At 49.3% G+C, this 23,735-nt stretch overlaps 2 protein-coding genes and 1 long non-coding RNA gene across 6 annotated transcripts in view; 2 read left to right on the top strand and 1 right to left on the bottom strand.

Moving 5' to 3' along the window:
• Positions 1 to 11,117, bottom strand: LOC141581252 (uncharacterized). 2 transcript variants are annotated; one of them, XR_012513792.1, is made up of 3 exons: positions 8,989 to 11,117; positions 4,918 to 5,019; positions 1 to 404 (listed from the first exon to the last, which is right to left on the bottom strand). It is a non-coding gene; the product is annotated as an uncharacterized LOC141581252 (long non-coding RNA). The 2 variants fall into 2 exon arrangements; XR_012513791.1 differs by lacking the exon at positions 1 to 404 and having other exon boundaries at positions 3,447 to 5,019; positions 8,989 to 9,278; positions 9,859 to 11,117.
• Positions 5,222 to 20,452, top strand: IZUMO2 (IZUMO family member 2). Its single transcript, XM_074386044.1, has 9 exons — positions 5,222 to 5,529; positions 5,677 to 5,751; positions 9,226 to 9,312; positions 9,552 to 9,572; positions 10,452 to 10,532; positions 13,032 to 13,158; positions 13,590 to 13,624; positions 15,999 to 16,002; positions 20,243 to 20,452. Exons 1-9 carry the CDS (start codon positions 5,298 to 5,300, stop codon positions 20,319 to 20,321), a joined length of 741 nt encoding a protein of 246 aa, XP_074242145.1. The 5' UTR covers positions 5,222 to 5,297; the 3' UTR covers positions 20,322 to 20,452.
• The window catches only part of LOC101045121 (uncharacterized), a 20,570-nt gene continuing 12,414 nt past the window's right edge, over positions 15,580 to 23,735 (top strand). The window contains exons 1-2 of one of the 3 annotated variants that reach the window (XM_039465543.2): positions 15,580 to 15,998; positions 23,644 to 23,732. In XM_039465543.2, coding sequence (XP_039321477.1) covers positions 15,677 to 15,998; positions 23,644 to 23,732 — 411 coding nt within the window. In that variant the 5' untranslated portion in view covers positions 15,580 to 15,676. Of the gene's footprint in view, positions 15,999 to 18,455; positions 19,606 to 20,500; positions 21,193 to 23,643; positions 23,733 to 23,735 lie in introns of those variants that run through there. The other 2 variants (XM_074386043.1, XM_074386042.1) reach the window with 2 other exon arrangements.

Consider the following 23,735-nt stretch of genomic DNA (forward strand, 5'->3'; position numbering starts at 1 on the left):
GGGGGCCCTGCCGACATCCGGGGGCTTAACTGTGTCTATGTGACGCTGTGCTTCAGTGGGCACGTTCCACGTCTGCTCTCACGCTCCGCTTCTGCACCTGGTTTCTTTTTCTTAAAAGGTAAGAATTGTGGCCGGGCGCGGTGGCTCAAGCCTGTAATCCCAGCACTTTGGGAGGCCGAGGCGGGTGGATCACAAGGTCAAGAGATCGAGACCATCCTGGTCAACATGGTGAAACCCCGTCTCTACTAAAAATACAAAAAATTAGCTGGGCATGGTGGCGCGTGCCTGTAATCCCAGCTACTCAGGAGGCTGAGGCAGGAGAATTGCCTGAGCCCAGGAAGCGGAGGTTGCGGTGAGCCGAGATCGCGCCATTGCACTCCAGCCTGGGTAACGAGAGCGAAACTCTGTCTCAAAAAAAAAAAAAAAAAAAAAAGGTAAGAATTAATTATCGTAAATGTCCTTGACATTTCTAACAAATACGTGAAGAACACTGACGCATCAGGTTTTCTCCTCATCTCAGCCACTTGAAAGTCCTGGGCCCACATGATTTCCCTGACCCTGACACTGACCACCATGACCTCACCCTACCTTCCCTGCCCCCTGCTTCCTACTCAATAAAAGAGCGGCCGGGCACTCGAGGCCACTGCAGGTGTCCACGCTGTGGTTGGCCGTGGACCCCTGAGCCCACACTCTCTTTTCTCTGTCTCTGTGTCTGCCTCTTGTATCGCCACAGTTTCTCACCTCCGTACCAGCAGAGAGGGGCTCACAGGACCCTGCAGGGCTGGGCCCTTTGACTGTGGGTTTTTTTGTTTGTTTGTTTGCTTTGTTTGGCTTTTTGCTGTTTTCACTTGGATTCATTCCTGTCACGGTGTGGACAGGCTCGTCCGTTCTTCCAGCTGCTGCAGGGTGTCCTGTCATCAGCGACCCGCCACCCTGGTGAGAACACCCAGCTTGCCTTTGCCTCCCACGACACCGTGATGGACATCTGTGCGCCTGGAGGATGCGCGTGGGAACGTCCTCGGCCACTTTTGCTGGGGTGTGAAATCTGATGACAGTTCATTTAACTTATGTCTTACCAAATTAGGATGGCTGTGCCCGAGAAGCAAAACCGGTTCTGCATCCTAAGCCTTCCTGCCTCACACCCGGACCTGGGGGTTTGGGGCTTGGAATGAGCGGCCTCCCCATCCCATTCCACCCGCCCCTTCTTAGGGCAAACGACAGCCCCTTGACTCCCTGACTGAAAGGCAGATGGCAATAGGAGTGGGGAAAAGGAGGCACAAGTTAGTATCTCAGGTTCATTTCTCAAATTATGGTCCCCACAGCACCGGGTTGACAACTGGATGATCCTAAGGAATGTAGGCGTGGCAAGGCCCTGACTCTCAGTCGGGGCGCAGAGAGAATTTCGCTTGGGTGTGAGCACCTCCTTGTGGTCTAATCCCACACTTTGTTTTTTTTTTTTTGAGATGGAGTCTAGGTCTGTCTCCCAGGCTGGAGTGCAATGGCTCAATCTCGGCTCACAGCAACCTTCACCTCCTGGGTTCAAGCAATTCTCCTGCCTCAGCCTCCCAAGCAGCTGGGACTACAGGCACGCACCACCACACCCAGTTCATTTTTGTATTTTTAGTAGAGACGGGATTTCACCACATTGGCCAGGCTGGTCTCAAACTCCTGACCTCGTGATCCACCCACCTCAGCCTCCCAAAGTACTGGGATTACGGGTGTAAGCCTCCGCGCCTGACCGTAATCCTACGCTTTGTAATCCCAGCACTTTGGGAGGCTGAGGCGAGAGGATCGCTTGAGGTCAGTGAAGAAGTAAATTAAATAATGGAAATAATAGCAAAACAAAACCTTAAAATTTGGAGTTGCTATAGAAAAGCAAATTTTGCTGTGTTGTGTGCTGTGTGATATAATACCTCCCCAGCTCTGTTGAAGGCAGAATATTAAACTGCCTTCCTGCAAAACATTTATCCCTTCTCTACCCTCCCCACATTTTTAGCAAAGTTCCTGACCATCTAAAAATTCCTGTTTTTCCTACTGACAAGCTGCAAGGTCACAGGGCAGATAGAAACTGCCAAACGTGTTTCTCAAGATGTTACTTTTCAAATGTAAAGTACATTACAAGACATGTTACAGGTTAATTAACTGCTCTTCATTCTGGCTTCTGTAAACTGGCTTCCTGCTTCATCATCCTGTACCTCCCAGGTGCATAAAAAGCAACCCGTTTTCTTTGTCCTATGCTTAGAATGAGGGAGCAATTCCACTGAGCCAGTAATCGCATTAAATAAAATCCTCCTGCAACTCCATCATTCTCTCCAGATCCCTAATTTCCTGCTAGTCAGGAGATCGAGACCAGCCTGGCCAACATCGTGAAACCCTATCTCTACTAAAAATACAAAAATTAGCCATGCGTGGTTGTGTGCACCTGTAATCCCAGCTACTCGGGAGGCTGAAGCAAGAGAATCGCTTGAACCAGGGAAGTGGAGGCTACGGTGAACCAAGATCGCGCCACTGCACTGCAGCCTGGGTGACAAGAGCAAGACTCCACCTCAAAAATTAAAAAGGAAAAAGGGGAACCCAGAGAGTTCTCTCACCCTCTTTCTGCCATGTGAGAATACAAGAAGAGAGATCCGCCAGACCCCAACTTTGTTGGTGCTCTGACCTGGCATTTCCAGCCTCCAGAACTGCATGAAATAAATTCTGTTGTTTATAAGCCACCCAGTCTATGGTGTTTTGTTATAGCACCTAAACCATTAATAAGACAACTCCCTGTTAACACACAGGCTCTGAATGAGGAGACCCCGCCCCCCCCTCCCCGACCCAAGACAGGCTTCCTGTGAGCAACACGGCTGTTTATTCACCCAGGTGCGGGAGGGCTGAGTCCAAAAAGAGAGTCAGCGGAAGGCAGTGGGATAGGAGTTGGTTTTGTCGGTTTGCAGTAGGCAGTGGAAAGTTACAGAAGTTATGGTTGAGGGCAGTTTTTTTGCAAACTGGGAGGGGGCCGTAGGGTCTGGAGTCACAAGGTTGACAAAGGTCAGCTCCAAAGTCCAACAGCCTTATCAGTTGGGGTTGGAATAAGGAACAATAGAGAATTTCTGGAAGTTCAGTAGGCCCCGCAGGGGTGGATCATTTCTTCCCCTTTTCATGGTCTTTCAGTCACTTCAGATTTTCCAGAAACTCATCTGGAGTGTCCCTGCAGGTCACAGAGGTTAACAGGTGTCCATGGCATCGTCAGTCAGCCTAAAAGACCTTACACCCCCCTCTCCTTCTCTCATCCTCTCTCCCTCCATGTACTAATATTTCGTCTTAATTAATTTAATCTCTATGAATTAATATTTACTCTTTATATTAATATATCATATATTAGTGTAACGTTTGCTATAGCGCTCTATATGCTTTTATAAGCTCTCTTAATTGAATACGATTAAATTGATATTTAATTAACCTACATAGAGAGAGAGATACAGCGAATCCAAAATGTTAAGTCATATCTGAGTGTTTATTGTGTCATTCTTGCAAGTATCCTCTGGATTTTTTTTTTTTTTTTTTTTTTTTTTTTGAGACGGAGTTTCGTTCTTGTTACCCAGGCTGGAGTGCAATGGCATGATCTCGGCTCACCGCAACCTCCGCCTCCCGGGTTCAGGCAATTCTCCTGCCTCAGCCTCCTGAGTAGCTGGGATTACAGGCACGTGCCACCATGCCCAGCTAATTTTTTGTATTTTTAGTAGAGACGGGGTTTCACCATGTTGACCAGGGTGGTCTCGATCTCCTGACCTCGTGATCCACCCGCCTCGGCCTCCCAAAGTGCTGGGATTACAGGCTTGAGCCACCGCGCCCGGCCCTATCCTCTAGATTTTAAAACTTTCAAGATGAAAATTTCAGGGAAAAGCAGTGTCCTTCCCTCAGCAGCCCCCTCCCTTGTGGATTCATTGGTTTGCTAAATATTTATTGAGTACCTGGTACCAAAGCAGGAACGGCGGCAAGAAACAGACCGCTTGAACACCAAACTGGGAAGGAAGGGGTGATTTATTCGGCAGGGAGAAAGGCGGCTTAGTTGCTTAACAGCCAAGCTGGGGTTCACAAAGAAAGGCGATGCCCTTCTAAAGGCTTACAACTCTGGAAATTACATGTGAAAGGGTCTTGACCCATGAAGTAGGCGTGGGGTGGGGGTTTGATCCTCTTTAAATAAAAACAATGCCTTCGAGAAGGATTCCTTCATACCACGCCTGCTAGCTACAGGAGGGTGGTTAAGGTGGCACTGGGTCAGCCAGCCTTTACTTCTACTGAAATGTAAGGTGAAAGTCAAGGGGGAGGTGGTCTTAGATGCTTAGGTCTCCTTCCTCACTACATGCTAGGCACCAGAGAAGCAGACCGCACCTCCTGGCCTCAAGGAACTCTCTTAACCGTAACCATATCACACTGTGTATTTGCTTCCCAGCAGGTAATGCAGTTTGTCACTATTTTATTTACTCTTCTGTGTACCAGGTTTCACATTTCTCTTCCTTCCACTCCCTCCTGCTCCTGCTGAGAACCTGTTCATCTTATCTCAATCTATCTCTGGCGCCTGACACATAGTAGGTGCTCAATAAATATTTGTTGAATGTAGGCTGGGCACAGAGGCTGCAATCTCAGCACTTTGGGAGGCTGAGGTGGGTGAATCAGTTGAGATTAAGAGCTCCAGACTAGCCTGATCAATATAATGAAACCCTATTTCTACAAAAAATACAAAAATTAGCTGGCTATGGTGGTGAGTGCCTGTAATCCCAGCTACTCAGGAGGCTTAGGTAGAAGAATCGCTTAAACCCAGGAGGTGGAGGTTGCAGGGAGCCAAGATTCCACCACCACGCTTCAGCCTGTGAGACAGAGGGAGACTCCATCTCAAAAAAAAAAAAAAAATTATCCAGATGTGGTGGCACATACCTGTAATCCCAGCTACTCAGCAGGCTGAGGCACGAAAATAGCTTGAACCTGGGCGGTAGAGCTTTCAGTGACCTGGGTGGGATCACACCACTGCACTCCAGCCTGGAAGACAGAGCAAGACTCTGTCTCAAAACAAACAAAAAAACCAATATGTGTTGCATGAATAAATTTAAGAGGAATTCGTAAGTTCCAATACGGGTAGAGGAGATGCTTTCTGTTTTTTCTTGACTCTTTCTCTCTAGGTCCTAGAACCATACCTGGCACATAGCAGGTGCTCAGTGAACACGTGCCTGTAACACCCTGATGCTCCCTGAGCCTCTTGACTGCGCCCTCGCCTGGGGGGCGGGGCTCCCTCTGTGACGTCACAAGGGCCCCCCGCCATGCCTCTGGCCTTGACCCTGCTGCTGCTCTCGGGCCTGGGCGCCCCCGGAGGCTGGGGCTGCCTGCAGTGCGATCCCTCGGTGCTGGAGGCCCTGAATCACCTGCGCTCCGCCCTCATCCCCAGTCGCTTCCAGTTGGAGCAGCTGCAGGCCCGCGCCGAGGCCGTGCTGCTGGGCATGGAAGGGACTTTCTTCCAGGACTACGCGCTGAATGTGTTTGTGGGGAAAGTGGGTGCGCGCTGGGAGAAGTTGGGCGGAGAGGTGGGCGAGGGATGCTGGGGACCACGCCCCCAAGAGGGGAGGGGCCCAGGCCTGGAGGGAGAGGGGGTCACTTGGCTCTCTGGGGACCCACCAGAGTGTCCTCTCTCCTCTCCCCCAGAGAGGAATCAACTGGACCCTGTGGCGTCCTTTCTCAAGAACCAAACGCAGGACTTAATGGGTAACTCTCTGAAAGGTAGGAGAGAGGAGGGGTCGCCTTCTCCAGCACCCCTCCCCTTTCCACTGCTCGGCCCCACCTCCCTTGAATATAAAAATAAGAACAAACATGCATGTCATGCGGCCTTTTTCTTTTCTTTTCTTTTCTTTTTATTATAAGAGATGGGGTCTCATTGCTGCCCTGGCTGGAGTGCACTGGCACCATCACAGCTCACTGCAGCCTCAACCTCCAGGTCTCTAGCAATCCTCTGGCCTCAGCCTCCAGAGCAGCTGGGACCACAGGTGTGTGCCACCACACCTGGCTAATTTTCTAATTTTTAATTTTTTGTAGAGACAGGGTCTCATTATATTGCCCAGGCTGGTCTCAAACTCCTGGCCTCAATAAATCCTCCTGCCTCAACCTCCCAAAGTGCTGGGATTACAGGCGTAGTAAGCCACTGCACCTGGCCATAAACCAGTATACTTTTTGGGGGGGCAGAGTCTCACTCTGTCACCCAGGCTGAAGTGTACTGACGTGATCTTGACTCACTGCAGCCCCTGACCCCTGGGTTCAAGCGATTCTCCTGCCTCAGCCTCCCGAGTAGCTGGGATTACAGGCACTCACCACCACACCTAGCTAATTTTTGTATTTTTAGTAGAGACAGGGTTTCACCGTGTTGGCCAGACTGGTCTCGAACTCCTGACCTCAGGTGATCCTCCCACCTCGGCCTCGCAAAGTGCTGGGATTACAGGTGTGAGCCACCGTGCCCAGCCAAACCAAGAACTCTTAAGTCAGGATATTCCAAGGACATAGAGGTTACCTTCCAGGAGCCAGGCAAGAGCCAAATATATATAAATATATAATATTGGTGGTGGGGGGATGTGCAGGGTTTGGACAACCCAGGCCTGCTCAGTTAATCCTTTACTGCACAATAAGTCAAATAGGGGGAAATGCTACAGAGAATAAAAATAAAGCAGGGACCACAGAATAGTGAGTGCTGAGTAGGGGTGGGGATTGTGGCTTGAGGGAGGGCATCCAAGAAAGATGTTCCTGAGAAAGGAGCATGTGAGAAAAGATGTGAAGGGGAAGGGAGGCAGCCATGAGGGGGTCTGGGGGCAGAAGGGCGCAGGCACAGGGAACAACTGGCGGAGTCCTGGAGACAGGACTATGGCATATTCACAGCACATCCAAGGAGGCCGGAGCGGAGTGAGGGGGCGACACTTCCTCTGGAGTTAAGGGAAGGGAATGGATACTTTGAATATTGAGCCAACAAACAGGATTTGTTGCCAGTCATGCTGACAAATGGCACTGGGATATAAGAAAAAGAAAGATGTCGGCCGGGTGCGGTGGCTCACGCCTGTCATCCCAGCACTTTGGGAAGCCGAGGCCAGCCAGTGGATCACAAGGTCAGGAATTTGAGACCAGCCTGGCCAACGTCGTGAAACCCTGTCTCTACTAAAAATACAAAAATGAGCTGGGTATGGTGGCGTGTGCCTGTACAAGTCCCAGCTATTCGGGAGGCTGAGGCCAGAGAACTGCTTGAGTTTGCAGTAGACCGAGATCACGCCACTGTAATTCCAGACTGGGCCACAGAGCGAGACTCCATTTCCAAAACGAAAAGGAAAAGAAAGGCTTCAAGGGTGGCACCAAGGATTTGGAATTGATCAGCTAGAATCGTGACACATCCATTTACCAAGATGGAGTAGACTGGGAGGTTGGGAGTGGGTCTGGAGGAGAATAAGGGGGGCTCTGTATTGGCCTCAGTGGGTTTGAGATGCCTCTGAGACATCCACGTGGAGATCCTGACTGGATGGTTGCATATATAAATCCCACCTTCAGTGAGCCCTCTGGGCTAGTGCTATAAACGTGGATGGCATCAGTGTAGAGAACAGCGCCATCCAATAGAAACATAATTCAGCCACAACTAGGAGTCACATATGTAATTGTCAATTTTCTAGTAGTGGCTGGGACCGGTGGCTCACTCCTGTAAGGCTAGCACTTTGAGAGGCTGAGCGGGGTGGATCACCTGAGGTCAGGAGTTTGGGACTAGCCTGTCCAATATGGTAAAACCCTGTCTCTAATAAAAATTCAAAAATTAGCTAGGCATGATGGCGGGCACCTGTAATCCCAGCTACTCAGGAGGCTGAGGTGAAGAATTGCTTGAACCCAGGAGGTGGAGGTTGCAGTGAGCAGAGATGGCGCCATTGCACTCCAGCCTGGCTGACAAAAGTGAGATTGTCTCAAAAAAAAAAAAAAAAAAAAAATCTAGTAGCCACATATTTAAAAAGGTAAACAGAAGCAGGTGAAATTAATTTTGATAATATATTTTAGTTAAGCCAATATATAAAAATCACCATTTCAATATGCAATCCACATAGGAATTGTCAAGATATTTTACAGGTTTCTGCATGTCTTTAAAATCCAGTGTACATTTTATACCTATAGCATATCTCAATTCAGACTAGCCCATTTCTTTTTTTTTTTTTTGAGATGGAGTTTTGCTCTTGTTACCCAGGCTGGAGTGCAATGGCACGATCTCGGCTCACCGCAACCTCCGCCTCCTGGGCTCAGGCAATTCTCCTGCCTCAGCCTCCTAAGTAGCTGGGATTACAGGCACGCGCCACCATGCCCAGCCAGTTTTTTGTATTTTTAGTAGAGACGGGGTTTCACCACGTTGACCAGGATGGTCTCGATCTCTCGACCTCGTGATCCACCCGCCTCGGCCTCCCAAAGTGCTGGGATTACAGGCTTGAGCCACCGCGCCCGGCCAAACTAGCCCATTTCAACTGTTCAGTAACCACGTGTGGCTAGTGGCCACCACACTGGACAGTGCAAGTCTAGGTAATATATAAAGCCATATGGATTGAAATCATGGAGTGAGTGTCGACACAAAAGAAAGAGGAGGCCAGGCACGGTGGCTCATGCCAATAATCCCAGCACTTTGGGATGCCGAGGTGGGAAGATCTCCTGAGGTCAGGAGTTGGTGAAATCCCGTCTTTACTAAAAACACAAAAAATTCGCTGGATGTGGTGGCACGTGCCTGTAATCCCAGCTACTCAGGAGGCTGAGGCAGTAGAATCGCTTGAACTTGGGAGGTAGAGATTGCAGTGAGCCGAGATGGGCAACAGAGTGAGACTGCATGTCGAAGAAAGAAGAAAAGAGAAGGAGGAGGAGGAGGAGGAAATGGAGGGGAGGAGGAGGAAGAAGAAGAGAAGGAGGAAAGGGAGGGGGAGGAGGAGGAAGAGAAGGAGGAGGAGAGAGATCAAGTCCACTTACCAGATGAGGAAAGTGAGGCCAAAGAAGGGTGGTTTTGCCTGGGCCCCACATTGAATCCGAAGCTAGATGCAGGATCTCCCTGGCCATAGATTTGCGCAGCAGACCCTTAGTCATCCTGGTCTTGGTTGCCCCTTATAAATGCAGAGTATTTCCTCATCTCTTCTCCTGGAAGCTGCAGGTAGCCGGGTGGGCTTTCTGGGTGCCTCCTGCCCCACAGAGATCTCTTTCTCTCCTCAGATGAGCCTCTGCTGGAAGAGCTGGTGAGCCTTAGGGCAAATGCGATCCAGGAACTCAAGAAAGTTTTAAGATCATATGAATTAAAAGGTGCAGCATGTCTCTTCACCAATCCCCAATCCCCTTCTCCCTTATCTCTTGATCCCCTTTTCCCACTTATTCTCCCGAACTCTTTCACCTCTCCTATAACTCAGCCTTCTTCATCTCTCCCCAATATTCCCTTCTCTCCTTTCCCAGCCTCGCCCCTTACCCCATCTCCTGATCCCTTCCCAATTAAGTTTTCAAGTTGTCATCCCAATTTAGCTCACCTCAGCTCTTTTATCTTGCAGCCTGCAACGCCAAAATTTGCCGTGAGTTCTGGACCGTCTATCTCTCCCTTCTCTATTCTCCTAACCTGCTTCGCCCTGTCTCCCCAAATCAAGTCCTGCTACCATTCCTTACTCTATTTGGTGGTTCCCTCACCCCAATGCCATGGTCTAGGGAGATTTGCTTCTTAAAGACTTGTGAAAGTAAGGACTACCTGCAAAACAGTGTTTCGAAGGTATGTTAGTCACAGTGAGCTAAGCTACGTTGTATTAACAAATAAACCCTCACATCTTAGCGGTTTAACATAACCAAGGTTTATTTTTCTCTCACCCAAATTCCACTGAAAGTTGAGTGGCACTTCCAGGTGTTGACTCAGGGAGCCAGGCTGCACACACATGACAGCTTCTAAGTAAGCTTCAAACGGGAAAGCAAATGGGAATCACCCTGGGAGATGTATAGCCAAGCCTGGAAGGGAGGCACATGATTCTGCTCACTTTCCATTGGCCAGGACTAGGTCACATGGTCTCAATTTCCTGAAAGGCACCCTGGGAAATGTAGTCCTCTTGTGTACGCCAGCGGAGGAGGAGGCCAGACCCCCAAAGAGGAGACATCTCACCGGTGTCTGCAAAGGAGGCTCCAAATTAGAAAAGTGCAAACTCAGAATTTAAAAATGTTTAATTAAATGTCCACAGCAGGATGTTTAATCTGCTGAGCGGCTGCAACTGAATTTAACTCTTCAATGATTATATAAAAATTATTTTGTAAGTGAACTGTCTGTGCATTTTGCTCAGTTCCTCTGCTGTGCAGTGGGACGTGTGAAATTTAGGCGAGCCAAGAGACCCCAACTCCTCGTTCTCTTCTTCCTTCCCGCCCTTGCTGGTCCTCTGATATCTGCCCTTACTGCTCCCTTTCCCCTCGCCTAGGCTTGCTAAAAGAAGAGGTGTTGGACTGTTTACACTGCCAGAGGATCAGTCCCAAGTGTATCCACAAAAAGCACTGCTTTGGTAAGCTTCTGGAGGTTGGGGAAGACACGGGACAGGCATGCAAGTGGTTAAGACAGCCATGACCCACTAGATATGGGTTTCCAGCCTCCCACATGCAGCCTCAAATCCTGCCCTTACCATTTGCGTAGAGTGTGACCCAGAAGTTGCTTCTGTATTCTGAAATTCACTTTCCTCCATCTGTTACATAGAAAGACACCTCTGGAACTTTAGAATGCCCCTAGCACCAGAATGGCAGATGCTAGAAAAACATTTTATTCTTAGCCCTTGCTGCACTCGGGGAATGTGGAAGGACATGCTGAATTCACTCATTCATTTATTCATTCAGACAGTCTCACCCAGGCTGGAATGCAGTGGCGCAATCTCGGCTCACTGCAACCTCCACCTCCCGGGTTCAAGCGATTCTCCTGCCTCAGTCTCCCAAGTAGCTGAGATTATAGGCGCCCACCACTGCACCTGACTAATTTTTGTATTTTTAGTAGAGATGGCGTTTCACTATGTCAGCCAGGCTGGTCTCTAGATTCCTGACCTTGTGATCTTGGCCTCCCAAAGTGCTGGGATTACAGGCGTGAGCCACCACGCCCAGCTTAAAAAAATATATTCTCATAGCAGAAAGAATAGTACAATGAACCCACATATATCCATCCAGATTGAATAATCATGCTGGATATTTTCACATGCTGTTCCCTCTCTGTGTCACACTGTTCCCATCACTCCCTCACTTCATTCGGGTCTCAAACGTCACTTCCTCATACAGGCCTCTCTGATCATAATCTCAAAAGTAGCACTTACTATCAAATTATGGGTGTTTTTGTTTTCATTTTTGAGATGGAGTCTGACTCTGTCACCCAGGTTGGAGCACAATGGCATTATCTCAGTTTACTGCAACCTCCACCTCCCAGAGTCAAGCGATTCTCCTGCCTCAGCCTCCCGAGTAGCTGGGATTACAGGTGCTCACCACCGTGCCCAGCTAAATTTTGTATTTTTAGTAGAACGGGGTTTCACCACCTTGGCCAGGCTGGTCTTGAACTCCTGACCTTGTGATTCACCCACCTGGGCCTCCCAATGTGCTGGGATTATAGGTGTGAGCCACTGTGCCCAGCCCAAATTATATTAACGATTAACATTCTTCCATATTTACTTTACCTATTTTATTCTTTGCCACAGTATCTTAAAAGAAATCACAGACACAGACACTATGCCCCATACATCATGTACCTCTAAAAATGATGACATTTTCCTAAGTAGCCACGATGTTGTTTCCATGCCCACCAAACCTAGCAACGATTCCACAAGGTCAAATAATTCCAGGTCCCACTGGAATTGGGACCATAATTCCACAATTGCCCCCAGAATATTTTTCACAGTTGATTTGTTCAAACCAGGCAGAGTCCAATGAAAGGACTTCTTTTTTTTTTTTTTTTTTTTGAGATGGAGTTTCGCTCTTGTTACCCAGGCTGGAGTGCAATGGCGCGATCTCGGCTCACCGCAACCTCCGCCTCCTGGGTTCAGGCAATTCTCCTGCCTCAGCCTCCTGAGTAGCTGGGATTATAGGCACACGCCACCATGCCCAGCTAATTTTTTGTATTTTTAGTAGAGACGGGGTTTCACCATGTTGACCAGGATGGTCTCGATCTCTCGACCTTGTGATCCACCCGCCTCGGCCTCCCAAAGTGCTGGGATTACAGGCATGAGCCACCGCGCCCGGCCGAAAGGACTTCTTATATCATTCAACTGTTAGGGTTTTCCTTCTTTTTAAAATCTAGAACAGTATTTTGTTTGTTTGGTTTTGTTTCTTTTTAGGACTGGGTCTTGCCATGTTAGTCTCAAACTCCTGGGCTCAAGTGACTTGCCCACCTCGGCCTCCCAAAGTGCTGGGATTACAGGCATGAGTCACCGCACCCAGCCTAGAACAGTTTCTCTTATAAGTTTTTTTTTTTTTTTCCCTCCATGACATTGGCATTGGAAAAAAAAAAAAAGTGGGGGTGGGGGGAGTGTGTCCTAGAGAGTGTCCCACTTTTGGATATGCCTGTTTGCTTCCTTTGGCTGGTATTTAGGGACAACAAATATTTTGAGCACCCTACGATGCCCCAAACTGAGGAACGGTGGAAGGGGAGACAGGTGTAGTTCCTGCCCTCATGGAGACCACATTTTCCTGGTGCCCGGGGTGAAGACTGGGTTTCTCAACCTCAGCACTGTTGGGATTTGGAGCCGGATGGACCATTCTTTGTTTCAGGGGCTGTCCTGGTTATTGAAGGTTGTTTATCAGCATCCCTAGCTTCCACCCATCAGAGGCCAGTAGCATCTCCCTCCCCATTATGACAATCAAAAATGTCTCCAGACATTTCCAAATGTCCCTTAAGGGACAAAATTATCCCTGATTGAAAGAGCACCCCCACCCCCCACCCCTGTGCCCGGCTGCTGAATGAACAGGTGGGGTGGATTTGAGGCTAAGGAGGGGCAGTGACTTGGAGGTCGGGGCTGTTTCCCCACCCTCCGCAGTTGACAGGCAACCCCGCGTGGCCCTGCAGTACCAGACGGACGGCAAATACCCGAGGAACCAAGCTCTGTTGGGCACCCTCATTTCTGTGTCTCTGGCTGTCTTTGTCTTCGTGGCCATCGTGGTCTCGTGAGTCATCCTTGCCCCCTCCTCAGTCCCCCATGTGACCCACTGGGCCCCTCAAAAATGGCGACTCCCTGGATGGGTCACTGTGTACTTTGGAAATCTCTTCAGTCACTTTAGTCTCTGTCTCTCTTTTTCTCTCTCTGTCTCTCTCTTCCCTCTTCTCCCTCCCGCCCCCTGCCCCACCCATACCTCTCTCTCACCTGTATTTCTGTCTGTTTCTCATTTTCCCTTTTCTCCACCTCTGGGCCACATTACAACTTCCCCGGGTCCTCAGCACCTTTGCCTTTGTGGGCCTCTTCTTACATTAAAAGCAAACCAAAACCCCTAAAAGTCATATTTTGTGGATGCATCCGTAGAAAGACCAATATCATCCAAGGTGGCCTCATAATGTTTGTTTTTTGTTGTTGTTGTTGTTGTTTGTTTGTTTGTTTGAGATGGAGTCTCCCTCTCTCGACTAGGCTGGAGTGCAGTGGCATGATCTCAGCTCACTGAAACCTCCGCCTCCCGGGTTCAAGCGATTCTCCTGCCTCGGCCTCCTGAGTAGCTGGGACTACAGGCACCCACCACCACATCCAGCTAATTTTTGTATTTTCAGTTGAGACGGGGTTTCGCCATGTCGGCCAAGCTGGTCTCGAACTCCTGACCTCAGGTGATCCACCCGCCTAGTCCTCCCAAAGTGCTGGGATTACACGAGGGAGCCACCTCGCCCAGCCAGTGAACGCTCTTAATAGCACTTAGCACATGGGGAGTGCTCCGTGCACTTGCTCAGCCTCTCTTCCAACTCTCACTCTCTCCTCACTTGTCTATCTCCCTGTGTATTCATTTCCTATTGCTGCTGTAACATCACCACAAATTGGGTGACTTAAAACAAAAGCAGTGCATTCTCTGGGTTCTGAAAACAGAAGTGTGAAATCAAGGGGTGGCCAGGGTTGGTTCCTTCCAGAGCCTCTGAGAGTGAAACCACCCTGTGCCTGTGTCCTAGCTGCTGACAGCTGCTGGCAGTGCTTGGCATTCCTTGACTTCCTTCTAATCCCTGCCTCTGTCTTCACATGGCTTGGCTTCCTGTGTGTCCATCTCAAATCTCCCTCTCCTTTCTCTTCTAAGGACACCTGTCTTTAGATGTAGGGCCCATCCTAAATCTCATGTCACCTTAATTACATCTGCAAAGACCGTGTTTCCCGTTAAGGTCACGTTCCCAGGTACTAGGAGTTGGGACTTGGGTATATCTTTGGTGTGGGGGACACAGCGAAACCCACTCTACCCTGCTTCCTCTCTGTCTCTACCTTCTCTCTCTCCATTTCTGCCTGTGTCTCCTCTTGTCTTTTTAGACTCTCTCTGTTCCCACATTTTACCATCACCCCTGGTCCCAACTTTTCTCTTCCCTCTCCTCACCAACTCCTGTTGGCAGAGAACCCTGAAAATCTGCCCAGACACCCACGATGTCACTGGATGAGCCAAATCAGGCTAAAGATTGGAGGGAAGTTATGGGGGTGGGGAAGTTATAGGTCCCTTGATCTGGAGGAGCCTGAAATTATCATTGTAACCTACAGGCTTTTTCTCTCTGTACATGCAGGGCTTGTACATACAGGCAAAACCGAAAACTCCTGCTGCAGTAGGACGGTGGTTTGGGGTTTGTAAGAAAGGAAAATACATTTAATAAAATTGATGGCAGTCATCAATGTCTCTGTCCGTTTTCTGGGTACCCTCCCCCCAGCTGGTGTCCAGCTCTGTTTCTCTACCTGACTGGGTGCTCCTCAAAAGCTGGGACCAGATCCCACTCATCTGTAGACAGCCATTATCCTAATTCAAGGTAGAAGTGACTTGGATCTTCAGAAAGGACGGACAACATATTATAAGCATCTGAAGGGACAACCATTTCTCCTCCAGGAAGGAAATGCATCCGAAAGGACATGAGTCAGTGCAAGCCTCCAGGATGGCTAAACAGAGGAAGAGCAGTGGTCAATGCGGAAGGCACAGGGTTTCTTCTCTATCTAAACTACAATTCTTCACCCTCTGTGCACCTGAATACTAGATTCGGATATTCTTCTCTTTTTACTTTTCTTGTTTTTGTTTTGAGACAGAGTCCTGCTCTGTCGCCCAGGCTGGAGTGCAGTGGCGTGATCTCAGCTCACTGCAACCTCTGCCTCCTGGGTTCAAGCGCTTCTCCTGCCTCATCCTCCCAAATAGCTGGGATTACAGGCCTGCGCCCCCACGCCCAGCTAATCTTCGTATTTTTAGTAGAGACGGGGTGTCACCGTGTTGGCCAGGATGTCTCCAACTCCTGACCCGCCTCGGCCTCCCAGAGAGCTGGGATTCCAGGCGTCAGCCACCACGCCCGGCCCAGCGCGACTTCTGATTGGCCGAACCCTTGACGTCTTTGTTCCAGCCCCACCCGTTGCCAAGATACCAGCTTTGGCACATGCGCAGTAGGGTATCCCTTGAATGAGCGATTTTTGAAGAGGTGGAGCATAGGCCCCCAACTTCTGAAACTGATGGGGCTGCAACCGGAAAGACTCTGGGAATGGTAGTTTCCGGCGTCAGCCTGCGCAGGCGCACTGTCCTACGCGGCATTGGCGCGCGAGCCCCTTACCTCAAGCTGCCCGGTGCCTCCCACGGTATCCGAAAGTCCGCGGGAACCAGGCTCCAATGTCTGGGCCTCTCCGTCTCTGAGAACTGCTCCCTCCCGTCCTCTTTTTCTCGATTCCTCGCCTCCGCTGGGAGCCGGCTCCAGTGTCCCAGGGACGTGGCCGGACGACGGAGCGCTGGTTGCCATGGCGACTCTCCTCCTGGTGAGCGCAACGTCACCGTCACCTGTGTGCTGGCCGGGGACGTGGCTACTCCAGGTGGGTCAGAGATGCTTGACTTCACGCACACCTCTGAAGCTGGTAGCCAGACTACAGCATCTGTGAAAAACTCCAGTTTGAGGGTCGCCAACTGGTGGCCCCCGAATGCGTTTTGCTTGGGCAGTAGTGAGCAGTGTTACGGGTTGGTTTTTACGTCTTCATGTTGCAGGTCCAGACACTTCCTCACCTTCATGGAAATTTCCTGGGAGAAGTCCGTAATAAACAGATACTCAAGTCGCGCATAAATTCTAGTGTGACGAGAGCTCTCGGGGGCGCAGACTGGAGGAGAGAGACAGTTACCAAGAATTACAACACAGCGATTAGCACATAGCGCTGTAGGATCTAAGATACCAGGATGTTCCTGTGGGAACCCGAGAGAGCGAGTTGTCAGCTCCCGCTCAGCTCGGTGGAAATCGGCGACAGTTTACCGCAGGAGAGGCTGTAATAACTTGTTCTTGCAAGAAAAGTAGGTGTAGGTGTTTGTAGGTGTTTTTCTAAAGCAGTAGTGGGGAAAAGTTAAAGAGCAAATAAAAATCACAGGTGGGAATAATTAATCCTTTTTTTTTTTTTTTTTTTGGAGACGGAGTCTCGCCCCGTTGCCGAGGCTGGGGTGCAGTGGTGCTATCTTGGCTCACTACAACCTCCGCCCCCCGGGTCAAGTGATTCTCATGCCTCAGCCTCCCAAGGTAGCTGAGATTATAGGCCCCTGCCACCACGCCCAGGTAACTTTTTTGTATTTGTACTAGACGGTTTCACCATGTTGGCCAGGCTGGTTTTAAACTCAAGTGATTCGCCTGCCTCAGCCTCCTAAAGTGCTGGGATTACAGGGTGAGCCAGCGCACCCAGCCTAACGCGTTTTTAGTAATTGCAAACACTTACATGGTGTTTTTTTATCCGTCACATGCTGTTCTAATGGCTTTACTTCTATCAGCCTGCTCATATCTCATAACCCGATGAAGAGGGTACTTATTATTGCCCCATGTACAATGAGGAAACTGAGCCACAGAGAGGTTAATGACTTTCACAGTGTCACACTGCACATGAGAATAACTATTATGCTGGGCTGCACTTGCTACATTGTTCAGGAGTTAATAAGCACTTACACTTACAAAGCTCTGATAATAATCAAGGTCTTTGGAGACAGCTGTATCAGCCAGGATGACTAGTTATGCTTTAGTAACAAACACTCCTCAACCGTCATGGCTTATAGCAATGAAGGCTTACTCCTTGTCCACGTGTGTTCCATAGAAGGACTATTTATGCAAAATAACCCCCAAATATGGAAGGAGCCAGTAACGAAAAAAGAGGGAGACAAATCCAGTTTGTTGGTAAGGGGTGATTTATTTGGGGAACTTGCAAAGAGAAGCTTGGTCTTGGCTGGCAGCGAGACAGGTCGATCTCCACACAGTTACTCCCTAATCCCAAGTCTTATCTAACATAGGGAAGGGGAATATTTGCTTTATCGAGACAATTAAGGGTTAAGGCAGGTAACCCTCCAGAACAGGCAAGGACGCTGTTTGTGTCATAGCCTATAATTTGTGTGATAACATCAAGGTTGACATGATCTTACACTAGGGACAGTAAGTAAAGTAAGAATCAGAAGTCATTCCCAGGACTGGGGTGAATCAGAAGTCAACATGACATGCCTGTTAAAGATGAGCTGAGGCTCCGCTCCATGCCACCCTGACTCCAGAGCCTCAGCTGACAGTACAGCCTGTGCTTGGAGCATTTGGTTATTAGGACACAAAGAAAAAAGAGCAAACTTGGCAGTAGTAAAATGAAGTGGTTGCAAATATGGGCTGGACCCGGATTCAAATCTTGCTTCTGTCCTCGACTATTCTGGGAGTTTGCAGGAAGACATAAATCCTCTCAGTGTGCTTATCTGTAAAATAGGGAGAACAATGCCTTCTTCATAGGGTTGTGATGCCAGCTCAGTAAACTAGTAAAGCTCATAATGTGTTGTCAGTAAGTAACACCTATTATTATTTCATTCAGGCAATGGGCCATCTAGCTTTTGATCAAGAGCACATATACAGTTTACACTTTCTTTTCTTTTTTTTTTTTTTTTGAGACAGGGTCTTGCTCTGTTGCCCAGGCTGGCACCATCACAGCTCACTGCAGCCGTGCCCTCTTGGGCTCAATTGATCCTCCTGCCTGAGTTTCACACGTAGCTGGGTCTACAGGTGCTCACCACCATGCTTGGCTAATTTTTGTATTTTCTGTAGAGATGGGGGTCTTGCTATGTTTCCCAGGCTGGTCTCAAACTTCTGAATGCAAGTGATCTTCCCTCTTTAGCTTCCCTCTTTGAAATCCCAAAGTGCTGGGATTTCAGGTGTGAGCCACTGCACCCAGCCTGGCAATTCTTTTAGTGTTTTACCATTAAGCCTGATATGAGGTTTTGATTATATGGACATAAATGCATACAATAAGAGGTCAGCAATTTTTTTTTTTTTTTTTTTTTTTTTTTTGGTGACAGTTTCGCTCTTGTTACCCGGGCTGGAGTGCAATGGCGCGATCTCGGCTCACCGCAACCTCCACCTCCTCGGTTCGAGCAATTCTCCTGCCTCAGCCTCCTGAGTAGCTGGGATTACAGGAACGCGCCACCATGCCCAGCTAATTTGTATTTTTAGTAGAGACAGGGTTTCACCATGTTGACCAGGATGGTCTCGATCTCTTGACCTCGTGGTCCACCCGCCTCGGCCTCCCAAAGTGCTGGGATTACAGGCTTGAGCCACCGCGCCCGGCCAGAGGTCAGCAATTCTTTAACATTGTTGCTGTTGTTGTTCAATATGAATATATGCTTAATTTATTAAGCTCATCTAGAAATGACTGGTTATTGAATTATTTTTTGTAAGCTTTCTCAGCTTCTAGGATTACATAATGTTATCAAAAGTCCTTTTAGTATCTGTAGATATAGTTGCATATGGATATATTCAGAAAGATCAATAGATGAAATATGTAATGTCCTAATATCAAACCATCCTTGCACTCCTTAGCATACATCTCCCAGCTCCCAGAATAGACTCCATTGCCTTTACTAAACTGCCCTTTAAGAAGTAATGGGTGAAACTGAGGCAAACAGGAAGGCAGGTGCCCAGGGAAATTGAGTAACAGTGACTCAATTCATTCATCATCAGTTTACAAAGGGCCAACTTTTATCTGTCCTGGAGACATCAGCCATGGTAGGAGACATTTGGATTAAATGGACTATGGCATCATCTCCTGTGGAGGAGAAAACGCTGCCTAAAGCAGGGTTATTCACGGTGCCAGTGCAGTCAGGCATGTCCCAAATATCAGCTTTACCCCAGCTGCAAAGCTGCTATGTATGTATCTAAATACAGCCTTGCTCCCACCCCACATTCTGCTCCCAGACTCCGTTTCCCACCATTACCCCGCACTCAGAGCCTTTAGGCCGTGAGGACCTTGAACCTCAATGCTTTCTGGGAAATGTAGTCCGGCCGCGATGCCGAGTTTAAGGTACCGGGACTTCTATTTCCGAGACAGTGACCGCGCAGGCGCGTTCCGGGGCCCGCGGGAGGGAGGGAAGGCCTGGCTGCTCCGCAGATTCCGCCTGGACGCACTGACCTCGCGGACCCCACCGGAGCAGGTGGGTGTGGACCGGGCCAGGCAGGCTAGCAGCAGCTCAGAGGGCGGGCCCGAGTCGGACCTGGGTGGGAGGGGGAAGGGCGCTATGGGTGACGCCCCGCCCCCTCTTGTCATTCCCTGAGCCCCACCTAGCCATCGGCGGAGCAGGGACTGCTCAGCGCGCAGGAACTGGGCGCTTGCTGTTTGACGAGTCTGGTGGAGCGTGGGACTGCTGCGGTCTCCTAGGAAGGGGAACCTACCTTTCCTCACTCTACAGGTGTAGAAGCTCAGACTCGGGGAGACTCCGCGACTTGTCTCAGGCTGATAGAGCTGCAACCCAGATTCTGACCCCAGAGCCCGAGAGCGGCACTGCACGGGCGCATCCTCGGTCTCGGCTCCCCTTAGCCTGAGCACCTGTTCTCCTGTCTCTGGGTCTCCCATCTCTCTCTTTAATCTTCCCCTCACCTCCGCCGCCCCAGGTCCTATCCCCCTCTCTCTGGGTCTCTGTACCCCTCACTCGGTCTCTGCGCCCTCCTTCCACTCCCCAGCCCTCCTAGCGAATCTCTGTGTTTTCCAAAAACAAGTTCATTTTCTTTTTTCTTTTCTTTTCTTTTTTTTTTTTTTGAGATGGAGTTTCGCTCTTGTTACCCAGGCTAGAGTGCAATGGCGCGATCTCGGCTCACCGCAACCTCCGCCTCCTGGGTTCAGGCAATTCTCCTGCCTCAGCCTCCTGAGTAGCTGGGATTACAGGCACACGCCACCATGCCCAGCTAATTTTTTGTATTTTTAGTAGAGACGGGGTTTCACCATGTTGACCAAGATGGTCTCGATCTCTTGACCTCGTGATCCACCCGCCTCGGCCTCCCAAAGTGCTGGGATTACAGGTGTGAGCCACCGCGCCCGGCCAAGTTCATTTTCTTACATAACCACAGCACCACGATCACAATAAGGAAATTAATACTAATAGCTAATCTGTAGACTTTGTTCAAATTTTTTATGATTCTTCCAGTAATGTCGTGTGTGTGTGTGTCTGTAGACAGGATCTTGCTCTTGTCACCCAGGCTGGAGTGCAGTGGCACAATCATAGCTCACTGCAGCCTCCACCTCCTGGGCTCAAGCCATCCTCCCACTGCAGTCTTCTGAGTAGCTGGGATTACAAGCATATGCCACTATGCTCGGCTGATTTTTTTAAATTCTTTCGTAGAACAGGATCTCACTAGGTTGCCCAAGCTTGTCTCAAACTCCTGGGCTCAAGTGATCCTCCCACCTCAGCCTTTCAAAGAGCTGAGATTACAGGTGTGATCACGGTGCCTGACTGCAATAATGTCCTTAATGGCAAAAGGAAATCCTAGATCACACACTGCACATGTTGTTGGGTCTCTTTCAATGTGGAGCCGTTTTTCAGTCTTCTCTTGGAAGTTGCGAAGATTACAACCATCTACTTGCAGAAGGTCCCTCAGTCTGGGTTTGTCTGGTGCTTCTTTATAGTTAGATTTAGGTCATGCGCTTTTGGCAGGGATGTCCCAGGGATGATGCTGTCTCCTCACCCCATTGGAAACCCTGGGCTCAGCTCGTACCACCACATACCACATCAGCTTCATTCACATGGGTAAGGCGGCATCTGCCAAGTTTCTCCTCTCTAAAGTTACCCTGGTCCGGGCACAGTGGCTTACACTTGTAATCCCAGTACTTTGGGAGGCCGAGGCAGACAGATCACCTAAGGTCAGGAGTTCAAGACCAGCCTGACCAACATGGCAAAACCCTGTCTGTACCAAAAATACAAAAATTAGCTGGGCATGGTGGTGGGTGCCTGTAATCCCAGCTACTCAGGAGGCTGAGGCACAAGAATCAATATCCCTGGAGGTGGAGGTTTCAGTGAGTCAAGATCGCCTCACTATACTCCAGCCTGGGCGACAGAGCGAGACTGTCTCAAAAACAAAATAAGGCCGGGTATGGTGGTTCACGCCTGTAATCCCAGCACTTTGGGAGGCCAAGGTGGGTGGATCACCTGAGGTCAGGAGTTTGAGACCAGTCTGGCCAACATGGTGAAACCTCGTTTCTACTAAAAACACAAAAAATTAAGACAGGTGTGGTGGTAGATGCCTGCAATCCCAGCTACTCAAGACACTAAGGTTGGAGAATTGTGTGAACCCAGGAGGCGGAGGTTGCGGTGAGCTGAGATTGGGCCACTGGACAAGCCTGGGCAACAAGGGTGAAACTCCGTCTCCAAATAAATAAATAAATAAATGCAGCTACTGCACTCCAGCCTGGGCCACAAGAGCGAAACACCATCTCTAAATAAATAAATAGCGAAACTCTGTCTCCAAATAAATAAATTAAATAAATTAAAAAGCTACCCTGTTCTTTTTGTGATTAACAAGTGATTCATGGGGAGAAAGTTAAGACTCCCATGCTGATTTTCTCATCAAAATCTCGTGCAGTGGTTTCAGCATTCAGGTGTGTGTGTTCTGGGTAGCTGGGGATGTGTCTGGCTCCTTGCCTGGGAAATAAATGTGTGAGGCGCTGAATCTTTTTATTTTGTGGGCTGTATTAGTTTTCCATGGCTGCTGCAGCAAATTGACACACACTTACAATGACATGATTTTATTCTGTTACAATTCTGGAGGCCAGAAGTTGGAAGTGGGATTCTCTGGGAAGGGATCAAGGGGCCAGCACGGCCATGCTCCCTCCAGACGCTCACAGGCAGCATCCGTTTCGCTGCCTCCTGGCCAGTTTCCAGTGGCCTGCGTTCCTTGGCTTGTAGCTCTTTCCTCTGTCGTTAAAGCCAGCAGCATAGTGTCCTCTCTACTCTCTGCTTCTTCTGCCCTGCGCCAGATTCTCCTCTGCCCCCTCTTTTTATTTTATTTATTTATTTTTTGAGACAGTTTCGCTTTTGTTGACCAGGCTGGAGTGCAGTGGCACTATCTCGGCTCACCGCAACCTCCACCTCCTGAGTTCAAGTGATTCTCCTGCCTCAGCCTCCTGAGTAGCTGGGATTACAGGCACGCACCACCATGGCCAGTCTGCCCCCTCTTATGAGGACACTTGTGAAGGCATTTAGGTCCCAGGACGATAATCCAGGATAATCTCCCTATCTAAAGATCTTTAACTTAATCCCCTTAAGTCTCTTTTCCATATAAGGTAAGATCTGTAGGTTCCAGTGCTATCTTTGGGCGCTGTTAGACAGACTGTCTAGTCTACCAGGCAAGAAGTCCCAGTTTATGGAATAAAGTCTTAAGAATCGTTGCCAAGGCTGGGTGTGATGGCTCATGCCTGTAATCCCAGCACTTTGGGAGGCAGAGGTGGGAGGACTGCTTGAGCCCAGGAGTACGAGACCAGCCTGGGCAACAGAGAGACGCTGTCTGTACTATTAAAAAAATAATAAATAAATAAATAAATAAATAAGAACTCCTGGCCAGGCGCAGTGGCTCAGGCCTAAAATCCCAGCACTTTCAGAGGCCAAGGCAGGCAGATCACCCGAGGTCAGGAGTTTGAGACCAGCCTGGCCAACACGGTTGAAACCCCAAACCCCGCCTCTACTAAAAATGTAAACATTAGCCAGGCATGGTGGTGGATGCCTCTAGTCCCAGCTATTTGGGAAGCTGAAGCAGGAGATTCTCTTGAACCCGGGAGTCGGAAGTTGCAGTGAACCGAGATTGTGCCACTGCACTCCAGCCTGAGCAACAGAGCGAGACTCTGTCTTAAAAAAAAAAAAAAAAATTATAAGAAAAAGGATAAGGGGTGGCTCTGTGGCTAGACTTCTCTGATACTTTGTATTTCCACGAACTTGAGCAGGTCTTGACTTCTTGTGCCTCAGTGTCCTCATGTAGGGATAACTATGTTCCTGTGTCCAAGAGCTGTGGTGTGGGGGAGGTGAGACAGCCTCATGGTTGCTGGCTGTTGTCACTGGTATGAAAAGGGGGCCTCAGGTGGCCTAGGCTGAGCCTTTGCTGTGACACTTAGGGGACCATGGACCCTTCTGTGACAGGAGTCTTTGGGGAAAGCGTCTGTCTGTCTGGACCACAACTGACCCCTTTTATTCTATGATCTCCTACTCCAGCTCTTCAGGCCCTGGCCTGGACCTTTTTCCCGGAGGTGCATACCCAGGACCCAGCAATGGCCAACAGGACCCTGATGGCCACCGGCCAGGTG

This window comes from Saimiri boliviensis, chromosome 14 (assembly GCF_048565385.1).
Source record: "Saimiri boliviensis isolate mSaiBol1 chromosome 14, mSaiBol1.pri, whole genome shotgun sequence".
In the NCBI taxonomy this organism is placed as follows: domain Eukaryota; kingdom Metazoa; phylum Chordata; class Mammalia; order Primates; family Cebidae; genus Saimiri; species Saimiri boliviensis.